At 37.9% G+C, this 16,712-nt stretch overlaps 1 protein-coding gene across 2 annotated transcripts in view; it reads left to right on the plus strand.

The window, feature by feature from the left end:
* Positions 1 to 16,712, plus strand: part of LOC109924853 (kinesin-like protein KIF18A) — a 69,241-nt gene that overhangs the window by 50,880 nt on the left and 1,649 nt on the right. Inside the window, exons 13-16 of one of the 2 annotated variants that reach the window (XM_048617659.1) lie at positions 3,301 to 3,913; positions 4,635 to 4,721; positions 7,635 to 7,708; positions 12,126 to 12,179. In XM_048617659.1, coding sequence (XP_048473616.1) covers positions 3,301 to 3,913; positions 4,635 to 4,721; positions 7,635 to 7,708; positions 12,126 to 12,179 — 828 coding nt within the window. Of the gene's footprint in view, positions 1 to 3,300; positions 3,914 to 4,634; positions 4,722 to 7,634; positions 7,709 to 12,125; positions 16,694 to 16,712 lie in introns of those variants that run through there. The other variant, XM_048617658.1, reaches the window with a different exon arrangement.

Raw genomic sequence — 16,712 nt, forward strand, 5'->3', positions numbered from 1 at the left:
GCAGGGTTACAGGGATAGAATAGGAGGGTGGGCATGTGAGAGATGCTCTTCGGAGGGTCAGTATGGACTCGATGGGCCTAATGGCTTGCTTCCACACCATAGGGATTCCATTCTTTTATTCCAATCTGTTTTAAGAGGTTAAAAATCTGGCTGATCTTATTGACAAAGTTAGGTTATAAAAGCAAAGTGGAGATTGGGTAGAAGTGTACAAGATTGTAGTAGGCTGTTGCATTGCATTGATAGTGTCCCTACCTCTGGGCTGGGAGATTTGGCTTCTATTACCACCTACCCTAGATGTGTTTGAACAGGTTGATTTTTTAAAAAATCTACAAACTGTGGTAGGTTTCGATAAGGTAGACAAAGAAAAGTTGTCACCAGTACCTGATAGTGTAAGCACAAGGGGACATCCATTTGAGATACAGGGGGAACAAGAGGAGGAGCGTTTTTTAGGCAATGTGATAATGACCTGGAACTCATTGCCCACAAAATTGATGGAAGTGGAAAAATATCAATGATTTCAAAAGGAAATTGGTTGGACTCTTGAGGGAAACAAGCCTGTATGGAGCTATGGAAATCAAACAATGGAGTGGGATTTACTGGATTTCTTCACAGCCAGCATGGACTTGATGGAATGAATGACATCCTTCTGTAACTAATCCTGAAGTACTGCAGTTTTAGATATTTGCTTTTCTTCAATTACTTTTCTTCCCTCTGCAACCACATGAGCAGTGTGCTGCTTCATGGGTAAGTAGCTAGCAGGTTGTATTTTAGCTGCAGAATCAAGAAAATCACTACTCACAATTTATTAGCAATTTTTCACAAATCCAGCCTTCATGGTGGTTAATTATATTTTAAGTTCTCTATACATCATCAGATACTGACAATGCAATTTGGTATTTACTGACTAAAGTGCTAGAGAATTTTGTTATCAGCACTTCAAGGCGACCACAAACCGCATTATTGAAGGTCTTTATGTGGCTTTAACAGAATGTATTGTGCAGAAGGCACAGTTCAGCCTAGAGGGCAATGGGCTGAAAATGTTTTTGTATTTTGCCAGCAAACGAGAATGTACAACCACAAATATCCTTAGGCAATAATAATTGCATAATGAACTCGTATGGGTTGCTTCAGACTTCTAGGACTCCAAGTGATACCACAAAATCAACCACAGCTTCATGTAATAACCATCAACTAAATATAAATATAATAATTTCTCTTATCCAGAAGGAGCCAAATCCTGCGAGGTTACAGGCTCATTGATGCTGACAGCTCTCCAGTTCCTCAGTCATCCTTTATATGTAAAGCCCAGACAAAATGGTGTCTAACTATTTGATTTTGGAAAGGAATTGGGAGCTTTGGATGTCATACCTAACCACAAAATCTCTTATCTCATATTCACTTATTAGATACATTCCAGTATAACTGATTCTGTATAACACCAAAAATATGTTAACCCTTTGAGTAATCTGCGTAGCCTGCTGTGTGGTCTTGAGAAGTATTGACTTCACCTAAAACTGTAATGTACAGACAGATGACTTTAAAAAAAAAATGCCTCTTTGGTTTTATTGAAAGCAAGCACACTCTATAATGAGATAGTAGGAACTGCAGATGCTGGTCTAGGCCCGAAACGTCAGCTTTTCTGGTGCTGCTTGGCCTGCTGTGTTCATCCAGCTCTACACCTTGTTATCTCATGCTCTATAATGAGATGTTTTCTAGGGGGAAGGAAATTTGTCACCCTCATCCTATTTTCCTTATGTTTTCAAAAATATGTTTGACTCTTAACCTCTGAAATGGCCCAGTAAAACAGAAAATGTATTCAAGAAAACGATTTGCCAGCACCTTCTCAGGGGAACTTGGACATAGGTTAAAAAAATGTTGACCATGGGTATGCTCTATTTGGAGAAGTGGCAGAAGGAACAAAAAGTTCTCATGTTTGTTACATTATTATTAATTCAATATAATTACTTTGTAGATCCACTTTATGGATTATTGAGTTTTACCAATTTTTTGATATATCTGAATGATCTTAAATATTTTTGAAAATTGTAAAGAAAGTTGCTGAATAGAGGTTATTCTTTGAATCTCCCTTAGAAAGAAACTATTTCCACTGGTAGCATATAAGGGGACCTAATATTAAAACTGGAGCTAGACTATGTAGACTTTTTTTTTCCTACAAAAGATGGTGTAAATCTGGAACCTTCTCAAAACCTCTGGATGTATTGTCCGTTGAAATTTTGAATTGGTAGATTGCATTAGTTAAGAGAGAAATGGAATCGAATTGTAAAACAAGTGATCCATGATTTGATTGAATGGGAAAGAACAGTCTTAATATCTCTGCAATCTCCTCCAGCTTCACAACCATCAGATATGGTTGCATTCTGCTAATTCGGGCCTTGTGTGCATTTTCAATCGTAATTGTTCCACCTTTCATGACTGCTTTCAGTTGATGAAGTGTCAAGCTTTGGAATATTCTCCCTCATCTTTCCATCTGTCTACCTCAATTTCTTCCACTAACACATTCCTTAAAACCTATCTGTTTGAATTAAGTTCGTGACCATCCGACCTAATAATTTAATTTAAGTGGCTCAGTGTCATACTTGGATTTATAATGCCCCTGCGAAGCAAGACAGATTCCATAATATTAAAGTTGCTATATAAATTATTGCTGTATGAAATACCTTCCTCTGTTTTGTTTCATTATACAACTAGAGTATTAGAGTTCCAGATAAAACATCAAAAGCAGTATAGGTAACCATCTAACTGAACAGTGGCAGCACGGTGGCTCACTGGTTAGCACTGCTGCTTCACAGCGCCATGGACCCAGGTTTGATTCCAACCTTCCAACCTCAACCAACTGTCTGTGGAGTTTGCACATTTTCCCTGTATCTGCATGGGTTTCCTCCTGGTGCTCCGGTTTCCTCCCACAGTCCAAAGATGTGCAGGTTAGCTGGATTAGCCATGCTAAATTGCCCACAGTGTCCAGACATGTGCAGGCTAAGTGGGTTAGCCATGGGAAATGCAGCGTTCAGGTAGGTCTGGATGAGATGCTCTTTGGAGGGTCGATGTGGGTTTGTCAGGCCGAATGGTCTGTTTCCACGCTGTAAGAATTCTATGATCTGTAGGATTCTATAAACTAATCAGCAACCCAAAATCTTGAATTTGAATCCCACTACTGATATTTCCCTTCAGTGGTATGGGCTGTAGCCTTCACAAACCTTCTGGCCCAAACATTATTGAAGTGAAACCGAATCACCTTTGGATTTTTTTTAATGCTAAGGCTTTTGTTCTAATGACTTTCAGGTTCACCTAAAAAAGAAGAAATGACTTCACAACCAACTGAACAGGCTCTGTTAAAGACCGGCACACGGAAAAGACTACCTACAAAACGGTGCCTAACAGAGCTTAGGTCACCAGCCAAATCTCCCCAGCGGGTGCGATCATCACCTTTAAAGAAAAGACGAATGAAAGATGAGACAATTTCATGTAATCCTGCAACGTCTGAATTACGTAGAAAACGCATGAGGACCAGAACTGACCCACTGACCATTTTGCCAAAAGTGTGCACAAAGGAGAACCAACCTTTTTCAAATCGGAGTAATACCCTTGGCAACGAAGGAATTAACTTTATGAACTCAGTCCAACAACGTATCAAGAGAAACTGTCCACTAACTGTTACCAATAAACGGATTATACCTGTCACCGTCACTCCCAAAAGCTGTAATTTCCCTGTGGCCACGTGTACTTCTATGACATCCAAATGTCCAAATTTGAATGAAACCTTTGAAACCACAGATGCGGGTGATCACGCTTGCTTAAATGCAACCATAACTATTGGCCCTTCAGATGTTCAGAGATCAGAAATCACTGTGAGCCACAACACTTTCCCGCAGGCCAAGAATTTAATTTTGCAGAGGTTTGTCTAACTTGATTAACATTTCTTTACTCTTTTGAATTTGTTATTCATATTGTATTGTCTAAATATATCATTGAATGCCACTGAATGAGGAAAAAAAATCACAACGCAGTGTCCTGTTGAGTTTATAACTTGCCTTTGCAAGCGTGCCCTGTCAGTTCTCTCTTGCTTTTCTTTGGTTTTCCTCCATTTCTGTTTCAAGGCATTACCTATGGTTAAAATGCCTTATTGTTTCTGAATTTTTGAAATCTTTAGTCGTATTGGGAATTGAGGCCTTACCTGGTTAGATTTAAAAACTGCTCATGGCAATGTCAAAAAAAGAACATGATGCCAAATGCAAGTGCACCAAACCTGTTTTTTTTTTCAGGCATTCAGATATTGGTCAATACCCTTCTCTAGGTTCTCTTAGTATTCTGAGAAGGAATCTTGTTGGAGAGATTTCCATTTGCTCCCCATCCTTAATGTTTGCCACAGTCATTCCTTGTAAAAACACTGACCGAGAAATGTATTTCTCTGAGCAATTGGAACTAATTAATGACTAAATGCTACCTTCAAAGAAAGAGAAAAAGTTGCAGCAATAATTTTTCATGACTATTTTTTAAAATTTGGCCTTGTGCCATTCTGGACTTGTTTCCTGGCTAAAAGAATGGCTGGGTCATCTATTTCAAGGTCTTTATTTTTCCCATTTTTCTCAATGAAGTTCTTTATTTTCTTTTTGCAGGTTGGGGCAGCCACAGATGTTCACTGCCAGAAATCCACCAGCCACTGCCACCCGGCCGACAGCACGGCGGAAGAGACGATCTTTAAGGTCTGTCAGCAGCAGATGGAATTCATAACTGTCTTTAATTTTGAGATTATGTTCAAGGCTCCTACAAGCGTTTTTTAAATGAATACTCCTGGACCATGAAGCTGGTGTTAATTGCTGCATAAAGTTAAGATTAGCTAATACAATGTTTTTGATACATATCTTTAATGTAATGCTGCTGGCATAGTTTGTAAACTAGTTTGGAGAATATACTGTTTCGTCAGTGAGGGAGCTGTAGTATTCCAGTAGTGATCCAGTAACGTTAGTAATTTTGGCATGTAGAAATAAAATATGTATTTCTTGAGATAAATTACCCTTAATGGTAAGTGCCTATCCACCAAATAGTAGCAAGAGTAGGTTGTTCAGCCTCTTGAACTTGCTGTGCAGCTAACTTACATCCTGGCTGATTGCCACCAAGAACTTCATTTGAAATGTGGAGTGAATCCTGTTTATAGGGCACTGTGGAGTTTTGCACAAAATTTAGAATGTATTTAAAACCAAGAGCTTCCTTGGCAACATATCCACAACATAACTTGTGACTATGATATCCACCTTTTGAACATTAATCACTAGCTATAGCTAGAAGAATTCTATAGACTCCAATGTTATGAGCAAGTAGCACAATTTTCTTAATTTTCTTCCTGCAACAATTACTACTTAGCTGCAAGGATTGCCAAAAGCTCAGTAGCAGAGACAAGGAAATGTAATGGAAATGTCGATGATAATTTATTTTCTTTTGGAGTTTGAAATCTTTTTTATTCATTCCTGGGACATGGCTAGCCAGCAATTATTGCCTGTCCTTAGCTTCTCTTGAGAAGGTGGTGGTGAGCTGCCTTCTTGAACTGCTGCAATCCATGGGCTGTCGGTGGACCCACAATGCCATAAGGAAGAGAATTCCAGGATTTTGACCTAGTAACAGTGTAAGAACAACAATACATTTCCAAGCCAGAATGGTGGGTAACTTGGAGAGATCTTGCTGATAGTGGTGTTTCCATGTATTTGCCACCCTTGTCTTTCTAAATGGATGTGGTCATCGGTTAGTAAGTTGTCTAAGGTTCTATAGTGAATTTGTGCAGTGCATCTTGTAGGTGGTATACACAGCTATTACCAAGTATCAGTAGTGGAGGAACTGATGTTTGTGGATGTGGTTTCAATCAAGCGGGCTGCGTTGTTCTGGATGGTGTCAAGCTTCTTGAATGTCGTTCGAGCTGCACTCATCCAGGCAAAGTAAGGAGTATTCCATCACACTCCTGACTTGGGCCTTGTATGTGGTGAACAGGCTTTGGGAGTCAGGAGGTAGGTTATTTGCCACAATATTCCAAGGCTGTGACCTGCTGTTGTAGCCACGGTATTTTTATGGTGAGTCCCTTTGAGTTTCTGGTCAGTGGTAACCCCTAGGATGTAGGTCGTGATGGATTCAATGATGGTAACACCATTGTTGTCAAAGGGCAGTGGTTAGATTGTCTCTTATTGGCTATAGTCATTGCCTGGCATTTCTGTGGCATGAATGTTACTTGCCACTTGGCAGCATAAGCCTGGATATTGTCCAGATCTTGTTGCATTTGAACATGGCCTACTTCAGTATCTGAGGAGTAGCGAATAGTGCTTTGAAATTTCTTATTCAAATGATAAAATCAGAAGCGTTTCCTCTCAGTGAATTTCTGCACATTCACCAGATGTAATGCTTTTCATTTCTGTCTCTGTCCCTTCATATACAGTTTCTCACTGAAATAGTGCTGAACATTGCACAATCATTAGCGAACATCCCCACTTCTGACCGTATGTGTCTCTTTTTTAAAAAGCTAAAATCGCAGGTAACAGAAATAATTGGAAAATTGTACCTATCCTATCGTACATTGCAAATTATCAAGTATAGGTTCATATGGAGGTTGCAATATAGAAGCAGATTCATCGCATCCATGACAATCCTTTGTAAGAGCAATTTAGCCACTCACTCCTCAGCCCTTTCCCTATCACCTTGCAGATTTTTCCACCTTCAAGCACTATCTGTCTCCCTTTTGAATGCCGTGATCAAATCTGCCTCTACCTCTACCACTCTTTGAGACAATGCATTCACTACTTTAAAAATATTTTCTCATGTCACCTTTTAGTCACTTTAAATGTGTCCTCTTTTGCTTATTAAGTCAGAGCCCATATGCACAATATAGATTGATATGCAGTATTATGATTAGTGTTTGTGCAGCTGGATACATGTCACATATATATTTAAGCCTTTTATTGCTTTCACTTTACAACTCGGACTCTCGTAATAGCAGAATTCTGTAAATGCCACCAGGTTGGATTACCTGTAGAACTGATGAAAACTGTTGAGTAGCACATGATGTTGGGAACCTTTGCCACTTCGATTGAGAAGTTTTCCATTGTAAAATACACCCTAGTTAAGCTGCTATTATGTTGAAATACATTTACTTTCCTGACAATGCTGGTGTTTTTCACATCTCTTGATAGTGATAGCTTTTCATTTGCCAAGAAAAATACAATTGTGTATTGTGTGCTCCTTTCTGGAAGATCTCTTGGAAACTTCATTCTGAAAATACTTGTAGGCTAAAGGAACTGGTACATTAAGAAAGTGATGGTTTTAACTGTAAAAAATGCCATATGCTCCTGGTCTGGAATGAGCAGAGGTGAGGCAAATCAAAGCACCTCTGATTCCACCCATTGTATCGGTTCAGTTTTCATTTCAAGAATACTGAAATTTAATATTCCTAGATACTAGGAGCAGATGTTTCAAGTAAGTAAACCTCTCAGCAATTGTCATGATAAATAATCTGAATATAATAATGAATGTAAGGACTTAATTTCTTCAAGCCTGTCTAATTTGCAAAGATTAGAATGAAACTGCTTTTGTTGATTCTGACCAGATAATCATTCTTGTACTTAACCTTTATTTCTTAGTGGCATTTCAACCCATGTCAGTGGCCAGAATAGATCCAAGAGGTCACAGGTCTGCAAGAATCGACCATTGTCAGGTACTTAAGAAGAATGTTAACAGTATTAAATGTAGAATGCTGCTCAAATCCAATGTTAATGCTGTTACGATGTCAGCTGATTATACTACTGGTAAAATCAGATTCCAAAAGCACAGCTTGATAGAGGCTGCAGACTTTGTTTAAAGCAGAAGTTAATTGTGCATGAGAAATGATAAATATTCCAAGCTAAAATGGATCTCAAAACAAACAGCACAACAAGATTTTAAGCTGTTTCCTAACACTATCCTTTGGAGAGACTCAAGACCAGAGTAACTATAGCCCTTGTCTCAACTTGTTAGTGTTACAGTTAATTGACTGCTGGCAGTTCCTTGGCCTTGGTCTGTGGAGACAATTTGATCAGTGCTTTCCAAATCAATTGACCTGAATTTTTCCACAAATGTGATGTACCAAACTTTCTCAGTTCTAATAAGCTGAAGGTTTCTAATAAGACCTTCTGGCTTGGAAGTTTCACAAACCTTCTGTTAAGGTAACATATTCCCTGAACAGTCCTAGGACAGAAACTAAACTTAGTTCTAAACTCACTACTGGTATCTCCTGAACAGAACTAAGCTTGCTTCTGAACTAAATTTTTCAAAAATCATATTCTTCCTATCTTCTCTGAACTGAACTCAAAACAAGTTCATATGTTTACCCTACTTGTTGTAAACCCAGCAGTATAAACATCTTTCCAAAAGCACCATAGACAAATACTTAAAAAGGTTATGGAAGGATCTCTGACCTTGTTTTTATGTTTTTTAGAAAATGCTTTCACAAATGTAACTACTATCTTTATACCACTTTTCCAAAATACCACTTCCTATAAACTTTTCATAAATGGACACTATATTATGAGCCCAACTGATAGTAACACTGGACAAGTCATATTCCACGGTTTAACCTGGCTTGATGAACTGTATGTTTTAGTTTTGTAATTTGGTTACTATGGTGGTCAGTCACTGAGTTTTTAAAAGAGGCTACTAATGTACATTTAACATGAATTTGTGAGATGAAAGGATAGATAAAAATAAAACTAAATGCCACTTTGGAAAGATCTTATAACTAGCAAAAAGAAAGATTCAGCTATTTTTTCCCAGCAATATCCTTTACAGACACTCAACTCCTGTATAGTACCACTTCTCTCTTCACTTTGAAATTTCTTATTCAAATGACAAAGTCAGAAGTGTTTCCTCTCAGTGAATTTCTGGACATTCACCAGATGTGATGCTTTCCATTTCTGTCTCTGTCCCTCCATATACAGTTTCTCACTGAAACCTAAGGAGAAAGCTCTTTTTTTTTCAAGTTGCTTTGACTATTTTGAGGTTGTTAAAAAGCACATCTGCTAGTATGATCTTGAATTCTGTAATGAACCTGTGTCTGGCCTCTAGCCTCTTCATATGTCTATCTCTGGGTGATAAAAGCTCAACTTAGTGGTGCATTATAAACTTTCCTCATATGTTGAGGTGTGACTTTTGTTCCTTTCAGTAGTATTGATGGGTGTTTTGTTTCTGGAGATTGAAGGAAAAGGTTAATGTGGGTGCAGGCGATAGAATTGCACCTGTTTTGGCTACTGAGTGAGGCAGCAGTGTAGTGTTTCCTTTGCTGTGATGACTCCTCTGCCCAATGTTTACAGGCAACTTTAAGTGGCAGGAGGAAGTCCTGAGTATGTTGTTATCATCTGACTGGATGACTACTTCTACCACTCTCCCTTAAAAATTTCTGCCACTCAGCTTCTGCCCTGTTTGCTGTATTGGTCCGCAGCCTCTTCATTCTAACCTTAAATAGAGCACAATATATCTCTCAACTGGTGATAATCTGTGACAAACTAGACATGTCCTTTAATTAGCTTGTACTGTATGTTTTATTGTGCTATAATATATTTACCTCTTTCAGAAACAATTAATTTCTGCCTATGACAATGTATTGATAGCTTAATAATTTGTGGGAAACACTTTGTGGACATTCTATTGTATTGTTAATTGTTTTACAGACTGCTGATTGAGTTTATGACTGTATATTTTGATTTTAATGCCAAAATTGAATTATAATGCAGTGGATAAAATAATTCTTCACCATCACTATTTCAAATATAGAATTGTTGTCAGGAGTATGTGTAACAGCATTGTGTAGAATCTGGATCTGCTCTGCCATGAGTAAATTCCAACCTTTTCCCCCTTTTGCTGAAAGTAATTTGCTTCCAAAACTTGATGTTTTTAGCAAGTTAGTCAATTTCAACTTCTTAGCAGTTCTACAATTGGTCTTGGCCTAGAGAAAAGTACTTCTGATTTTTACAAAATGACTTCCATCAGACGGTAGGAATTAGTCATCAATTCAAAACAAAATATTGGGCAATTCTGGCTATTTCTAAATACCATAAGTAAAATGTTGGGGTTTTTTTCTCTCCTTTTGGTTTTCTGTTCAATGGCAGCATTCACAATCTGCAAGAAGTGTCTGCCTCACAGCTGATACCAAAATTTAAGCTAAATAGTTTTTAAGCACAGATGCAAACATTTATTCCTTCCTTGGAGTTAGGGCTTAGATCATCTCAAGCATAGAATAAATGTTAGCATCTGTGCTTGCTGTTCGAAGGGCCAGAATACTGATTAAGTAGTGGAGAACTGAGAACTTACTGAATCCAAATGTAATGGACTTCAGTGGCAGTGATTTGATTGATACATCGATTTACAGTACATAGGGAGTCTTAAATTCCTTCAGTATTTGGCCTGGGCCCAGTCCTTGACATATTAAAATAAATTTGTAGTTCCACTTAGTTGCCTTCACCCACTTCTGACTCTCCATTGGGATCCCACTTGCAAAGCACATTTATTTGCCAGAAAAGATAGCACTCTGCCTCCAGTAGCACAGGCATTTACAGCAGACGTCTTACAACAAAAGAAACATTATATTTGGATTTCTATGAGGATCAAATCCACAAGTGAATGCCACAAAAATCTTTTCCAAACTTCATCCAGCTTTCTCCAAACCCAGCTAAGAATCTTTTGAATTCTTGTTTCCAGCAGTCACAACTCAACTTGAATCACCATTGGGGTGGTAGGGATAATCAACCTGTTTGGACATGTTCTGGCACACCTCCAGGAAAGGTGAATCCAAATTTTCTGGCCCAGAGGTGGGTTCACTACCACCATCCATCCAAATTTGTATACTTGCATCAACCTCCCACTTGTTGACAAAAGCTCCCAACAACAGTGGGATCCATTCAGAAATCATAACAATGGTTTGTTCCCTCATTGTCTTGCATCCTAATTTTGGATACATTGCTGCATGATTTTAAAGTGTAAATGGAGCAAAGCAAAATCTCACTCTCACCGCCACATGCTGGATCTCCCTGTCGCTCTTTTATGAAAACAACTCATATGTTAGAGAGTTATGAAACTGACTGCATCAAGTCTCTGGTCTCAGTGATCAATAACTACAGAGGTGATCAGTCACCAAACTGCCGCTGGACTGCACAAATAGCAGCATTTCATCCAGTCCTGTGAGCATCACTCCCAAGAGGGGGAGAGAAGGCATGATTAGCCATAGCTCAAAACATGTATATCCCTCGAGAAAAGATGGATTTGACCTCCACCTCAATATCAAAGAAACAGCTCTTCTGCTAATTAAGAATGCTGCTGGTCTGAATTTACAAGTTTAACAGTTGTGCCAAGACCATTTAAAGAAAAAAAAATCTCAGTTGAGGAATGTTGCTGTGCTATGTAACAGGAATTCTGAGTGAGTGCAATCCTGGTTGTAGTCCAATCATTTCCAGCCCTGATGAACGCACAATTGACAGCAACATTACAAGTGAGTTGTACTAATCAACCCCTGTTCACTATGAATGAGTATTACAGATTTCTGCACAAGGCTAGCAAAATGTTTCTTCTTCTACCCACACAACCACAGTCATACACACACACTCACACTTTCACTTTCACTCACACTCCCACATTGTTACACCACTCTGCCTGTCTCACTCTCTCTCTCTCCCTCACACACACACAATCGTGCACACTCGCTGACACAATAGGTGCAATAGCATAATTTAAGAGGTATTTAGACAGATACATGAACAGGCAGAGAATAAACTATGTGCAGGCAGATGGGATTAGTTTAGAATAGCATCGTGGTCAGCACAGACATGGTGAGCCAAAGAGCCTGTTGGTGTGCTGTACTGTTCTATATGGTTTATGTTTGTTCTGTCTACCTTTTTTCACTGATTCATGGAACAGGAAGACAGCTATTAACAGCTCAGTAGGTTAATAATTCATTCCCTAATTCATCTGTGCACCTGATCCTAGGTCCAACTCATGGGTTTTAAAATTCCATTCATATTTTTAGTATAAAGTTTCAAATATAAAGAGTTAGATTTTATTTTAAGTAAAATAATCACATATGATCTAATTATCTTTTCCTTACACAGCACGGTACTCCAGTCCAAGGTTACGATCAGTGGGCAAGAAAAGCACAATCAACAGTGAGTTGCCTTCATTCCCAATCAGCCAGGACTTTCATTTCCTGCCACAGTCCAATTCGAAGAATTCAAATAAAGCATTTGCTTTTTGACCAGTACTTCCTGTGCAGGCGTGATTCAATGATAGTTGGATTCGTTTGCTCTTGTCTCGACTGTCTGCACTTGAAATTAAACCTGCATTGTTGGTATTGGTTATTAAGTAGTCTGGTTGTGCTTCCAATTCTACAAAAGTATCATCATTTTCCCATCATAATTCACCTTTTCATTCAGGTAGATAGGATGCACATCATGGGCATCCCTGTGGTCATTCCCTTACTCTAAGTAATCAGCAGGAAGTATGATTGTGATTTGTATGCTGTACTGCAGTCTCATCGTATGGTCTCGCTGAGTTCTGGTGAAATTTTCCTAATGAATGAGGCAGCTTTGCAGAAAAGCTGTATGTGATCTCATAGATTGTGAGTTCTCTTTTAAATATTATTACTCCGTCATTATAGCATTTTGAGTTTTGCTGTAAATTTGCTTTCTTATTAGTTTATATTTTTAGAGGGGGAGCTGATGTTATCTGTTAGCTACTGGATGTGCTAAAGCCCAATTAAACAGCAGGCATGTTTAAGAAGTTTGAAAATGAACGAGAAATAAATCCAATGACAAAGATTATTTAGATATAAATTAACTGGACAACAAACTTTTTAATTCTTATCCTTTAATAAACCAGACTTTCAAGAGTGGCTGTCAGATCTAGATCAATAGGTGCAAAGAAAAGTTGCCCTCCCCATATCAAATTCTGAGGCCCAGTTGTGGTATCCTCCCTCTACAACTGTTCCCTGGAGTGCATTTCAGTCAGTGATGTTCTGTGAAACAAATTTCTGCTGCTCTAGATGGATTTATTTCCCCTCAATTGAACATTTTCTCATAGTATACATTGTACTGAGTTTTACAATGAGATGCACTCTTAACAGGGGTAGAGATACGTATGTGATGGCCTGGTTTCTGTTTTTTGATCGGCTTAATAGGATTCAGATACAATGCCTTTGTTAAGATGTACTAATCTTATCTAATGATGATCACCTTCATGAATGGCTGTTTTCAGAGTGAAGACTCTAGCAATATACATGTGAGGAAATGCAACATTCCTTCTATTTAAATTACACCACACCTTTTCTTTTTCAAGTGGGAGGGAATTTGTATTTACTTTCCCAAACAATTTAGTTAAATTCTGATTTGAGTTATGTTCTATCAAATTGATGAATGTTTCTTGTCTCCCTGAGAATTAGTATTGCTGTACATAAATATGATTCAGAAGCTGCAAATAACTGGAACTGTGTTAATTCTGGTAATGCCACAAAAACAAAGGAAAGTTTCTTCCAACCTCTAAATGTGAGTATGGGTCAGCATCAAACCTTTCAACAGCCATGCAATCAAACGCAGGCTGTGCAAATTTACTGGCTATTCACCATTTATGGCATATTTCTAAATTACCATTTAAGCATGAATGATTTCCAGGGCAAAGTACAACTTCACTAAAATTGACTCCAGGATTCTGAATATTAGCAACTGATAGATTTGATATTTAGAAAAATCTATAAATAATGTTTTATTGCTCTGGCTGTAGTACCTCTGGGCCCTTGTAAAATATGGTATTACCCATTTCTATTGATTTTTGAGTTTCAAACGCAGATAAATGGTTACAAAAGGCCCTTTTGTTCCTTTGGAAGTGTTAAGTGATATGTAAGCAGAGCTATAATTTAATCTGCTTTTATATATCACTTAACAGAGTTTTTCAAAGCAACAGTATAGGTGCTTGTGATTCATAAAAGTCTCACTTAAATCAGGATGAACCCAACTCAGCAAATTACAGTACTTTAATTCTGGCATGGTGGTGGTTGCTCTGAACAGAATGATGACTCAATAAATGGAACTATGGTCTCGAACGACAATTCCTGGTGCAATACTTTGTGCAATGCTGACTGTTGCTGTTCAGACCTGTTAAATACAACATTGCACACAAAGCAGCAGCAATCATTGGCATGCTGACTCCATCATGGTTGAGTGGTTGTCTTTCTGGCATTGCAGTTAAAACTTCCTGGGTTTCAGAAGCTGTACAGCAGTTTAGCAATGCCTGCTTCTTGCCAGAATTAAAAGCTAAATGTGTCAGACTTCATTTGGATGTATGGAATTTTGTTTCACAAAACATATTGACTGCTGAATCTTACAGGAAGAGTCATGAAATTTTTCAGTTGCTTCTCTTCTCCTCCCCACCCCCACCCCCACCATTGATGTCACTGCAATGCATGAAGCTGATAATCCATTCAAATTAGGTCAAAATTCAGTAACTGATAATAAGTAAAAGTTATCCCAATGCAGAAACTCTCATGGATTATGTTTAAATTGTTGATCAGATATAGGTGATCAGATTGTCACAGGTTTCCTTCCTTATGCATGGTGTTCTTATGCCTCTCTCTGTTCTCTTCTGCCCCCAAAAATCTGCTCATTGAGAACTTTTTTGAAATACTTCTCCGTGATGAAATTAAACAGCAGGGGAAAAGAATGTTTTAAAAACAGCTGATCATTTGTGTCTAATATGTTTGAAAAAAAAAGCTTCTAATGGTGCCTATTGCTGTTTAAAAATTGTATGTGTGCATTTGTTCAGGTTGTGACCAAATGTATTTTTAAAGGGAGAAAGAATTTATTTTTAAATTGTGCATGACTCTCCAGTATTGATCTTGTAAATGAAAAGTAATGAATCTCAGTAACTTTACAATCACAATTGCAACTCTTTCACTCAGCGAATGATATCACCACTTTTATCCTGGCCATGGTGGGGTTGATTTTTGTCAGCTATTGTGGATAGTTAGGTAACATGGACTTCAGAATTACCACCAGCACTTCCATAGAATAAATCCTGTCTAATGAATAGAAGTTGTTGTTAAAACACTGCAAATCACACAGTGACGAGGTATAGAAACCCCAATATGGTTTAATTGCTGAGTGAAAATGTAGATCAAGGCTGCCCTTTTTACTGCAGTCAAGTAATTCATAATGTTGGATATGTGTATATAGCTTAAAGGAAGTGGCATCGAAGTTTTGTTAAAAGCTTTTATTCATTTTGGCACAGTATTTTTTTTTAACTAGGATCTTAATTGCATGTTAGGTGCAAATCTCCTTTGTGCCTTGATGTGGTCGAAACGTAAAAGTACTAATTTTATAAATGTCGTGTGAGAGAGCAGCCATAAAATGTAAACTTTTTTTTTCTACTGTTGAGCATTCAACACCTGGTAGCAGTAAAGTGCTTAACCAAATTTTGAATACATTTGTGGAGATCAATCTGGTATTGTTTTCATTGCCTTTATCTCCCTGTTGTATTCTACAGTCCCATCTACAGTCGTGTCAAAATATGTTGCAAATGCAATACACAAATAATAAGTAGTTATCTAATTTGAGTCTTCACTAGAAGCTGCCCAGGCTTATGACCGATGGTGTCTAATCCAGAACCAGGAAATGGCATACTGATCCACAGCCGAGTATGTTTCACCATAGCACAACACATGATAAGGGCTGATCAGGTCTGAATCCTCTGCATAATGTCAAAAGAGTTGGCCAACGAACATAAACAATTGAGACTGGATTATCCAGGCCGTGTACACCACAATTCCTGAACTAACAGTCATTATGGAACCTGGGGAATCATAAATGTCAAGAAGAAACCAGAATACTCAAGTTGCAAGTTTCCAGTGCTACCTGGCTAGATGTTGTGCAGTTAGATGTGTCAGGTAAACTTGTGACAGAAACCAAACCAGGAGTTGTTTCACTGCCATTAACTTGCCCCTGGATTTTCTTCAAGATTAATTAAAACTCCTGCTGTTTTACTAGTACTTAAATTTGCATTCCATTTTTGTTAAGTGAGCATTTGTTAACAGGCAAGAAACATTAAAATTGTCAGTAACCTCCCATCTCATTGTTCTGCTTTAGAGTTGCTACTGAAATTATGAGATCTGCACACCACATAAACTCTTATGTTGTTACTGCAGTAATGAACTCAAGTAATTTTTGTAACACTGATATCCATTTTAGTATTGAGCCTGTGTCTTTCAAACCAGAATTTGAACTGTCCAGCTCAACAAATATCAATCCACCTTGTCCAACATTAATAAATAATCCACATGATAGAGAGATCTTGGAAATGGTCTAATTCTTAAGCATTACAACGGTGTTGTGTCAGTACATTGTAACTTCTTTGTCAATGTACCTCCCAAGTATTGTCTTTTTCATTATAATCTAGGCTAAGTTGGTGTGAAGGGACTCCTATAATTTCTTAACGTTGAATGAAACTGAAATAAATTGTCTTGTAAGTGTGTCATGTTTTCACTGAACATGAGTTTAAGACTGGGGTCAAAAAAATGTTGACATTCTCATCAGTGCAAAGTTGCATTTGGTGACTGCTCCCTTTTCTTGTGTTGTCCAAGGTGATAATTGTCATATTTTGTGTCTAATTTTTAAATAAAGATTATTCGTAACAATACTGTGTGAATTTTTTGA

Source organism: Rhincodon typus, chromosome 37 (assembly GCF_021869965.1).
Source record: "Rhincodon typus isolate 14 chromosome 37, sRhiTyp1.1, whole genome shotgun sequence".
Classification (NCBI taxonomy): domain Eukaryota; kingdom Metazoa; phylum Chordata; class Chondrichthyes; order Orectolobiformes; family Rhincodontidae; genus Rhincodon; species Rhincodon typus.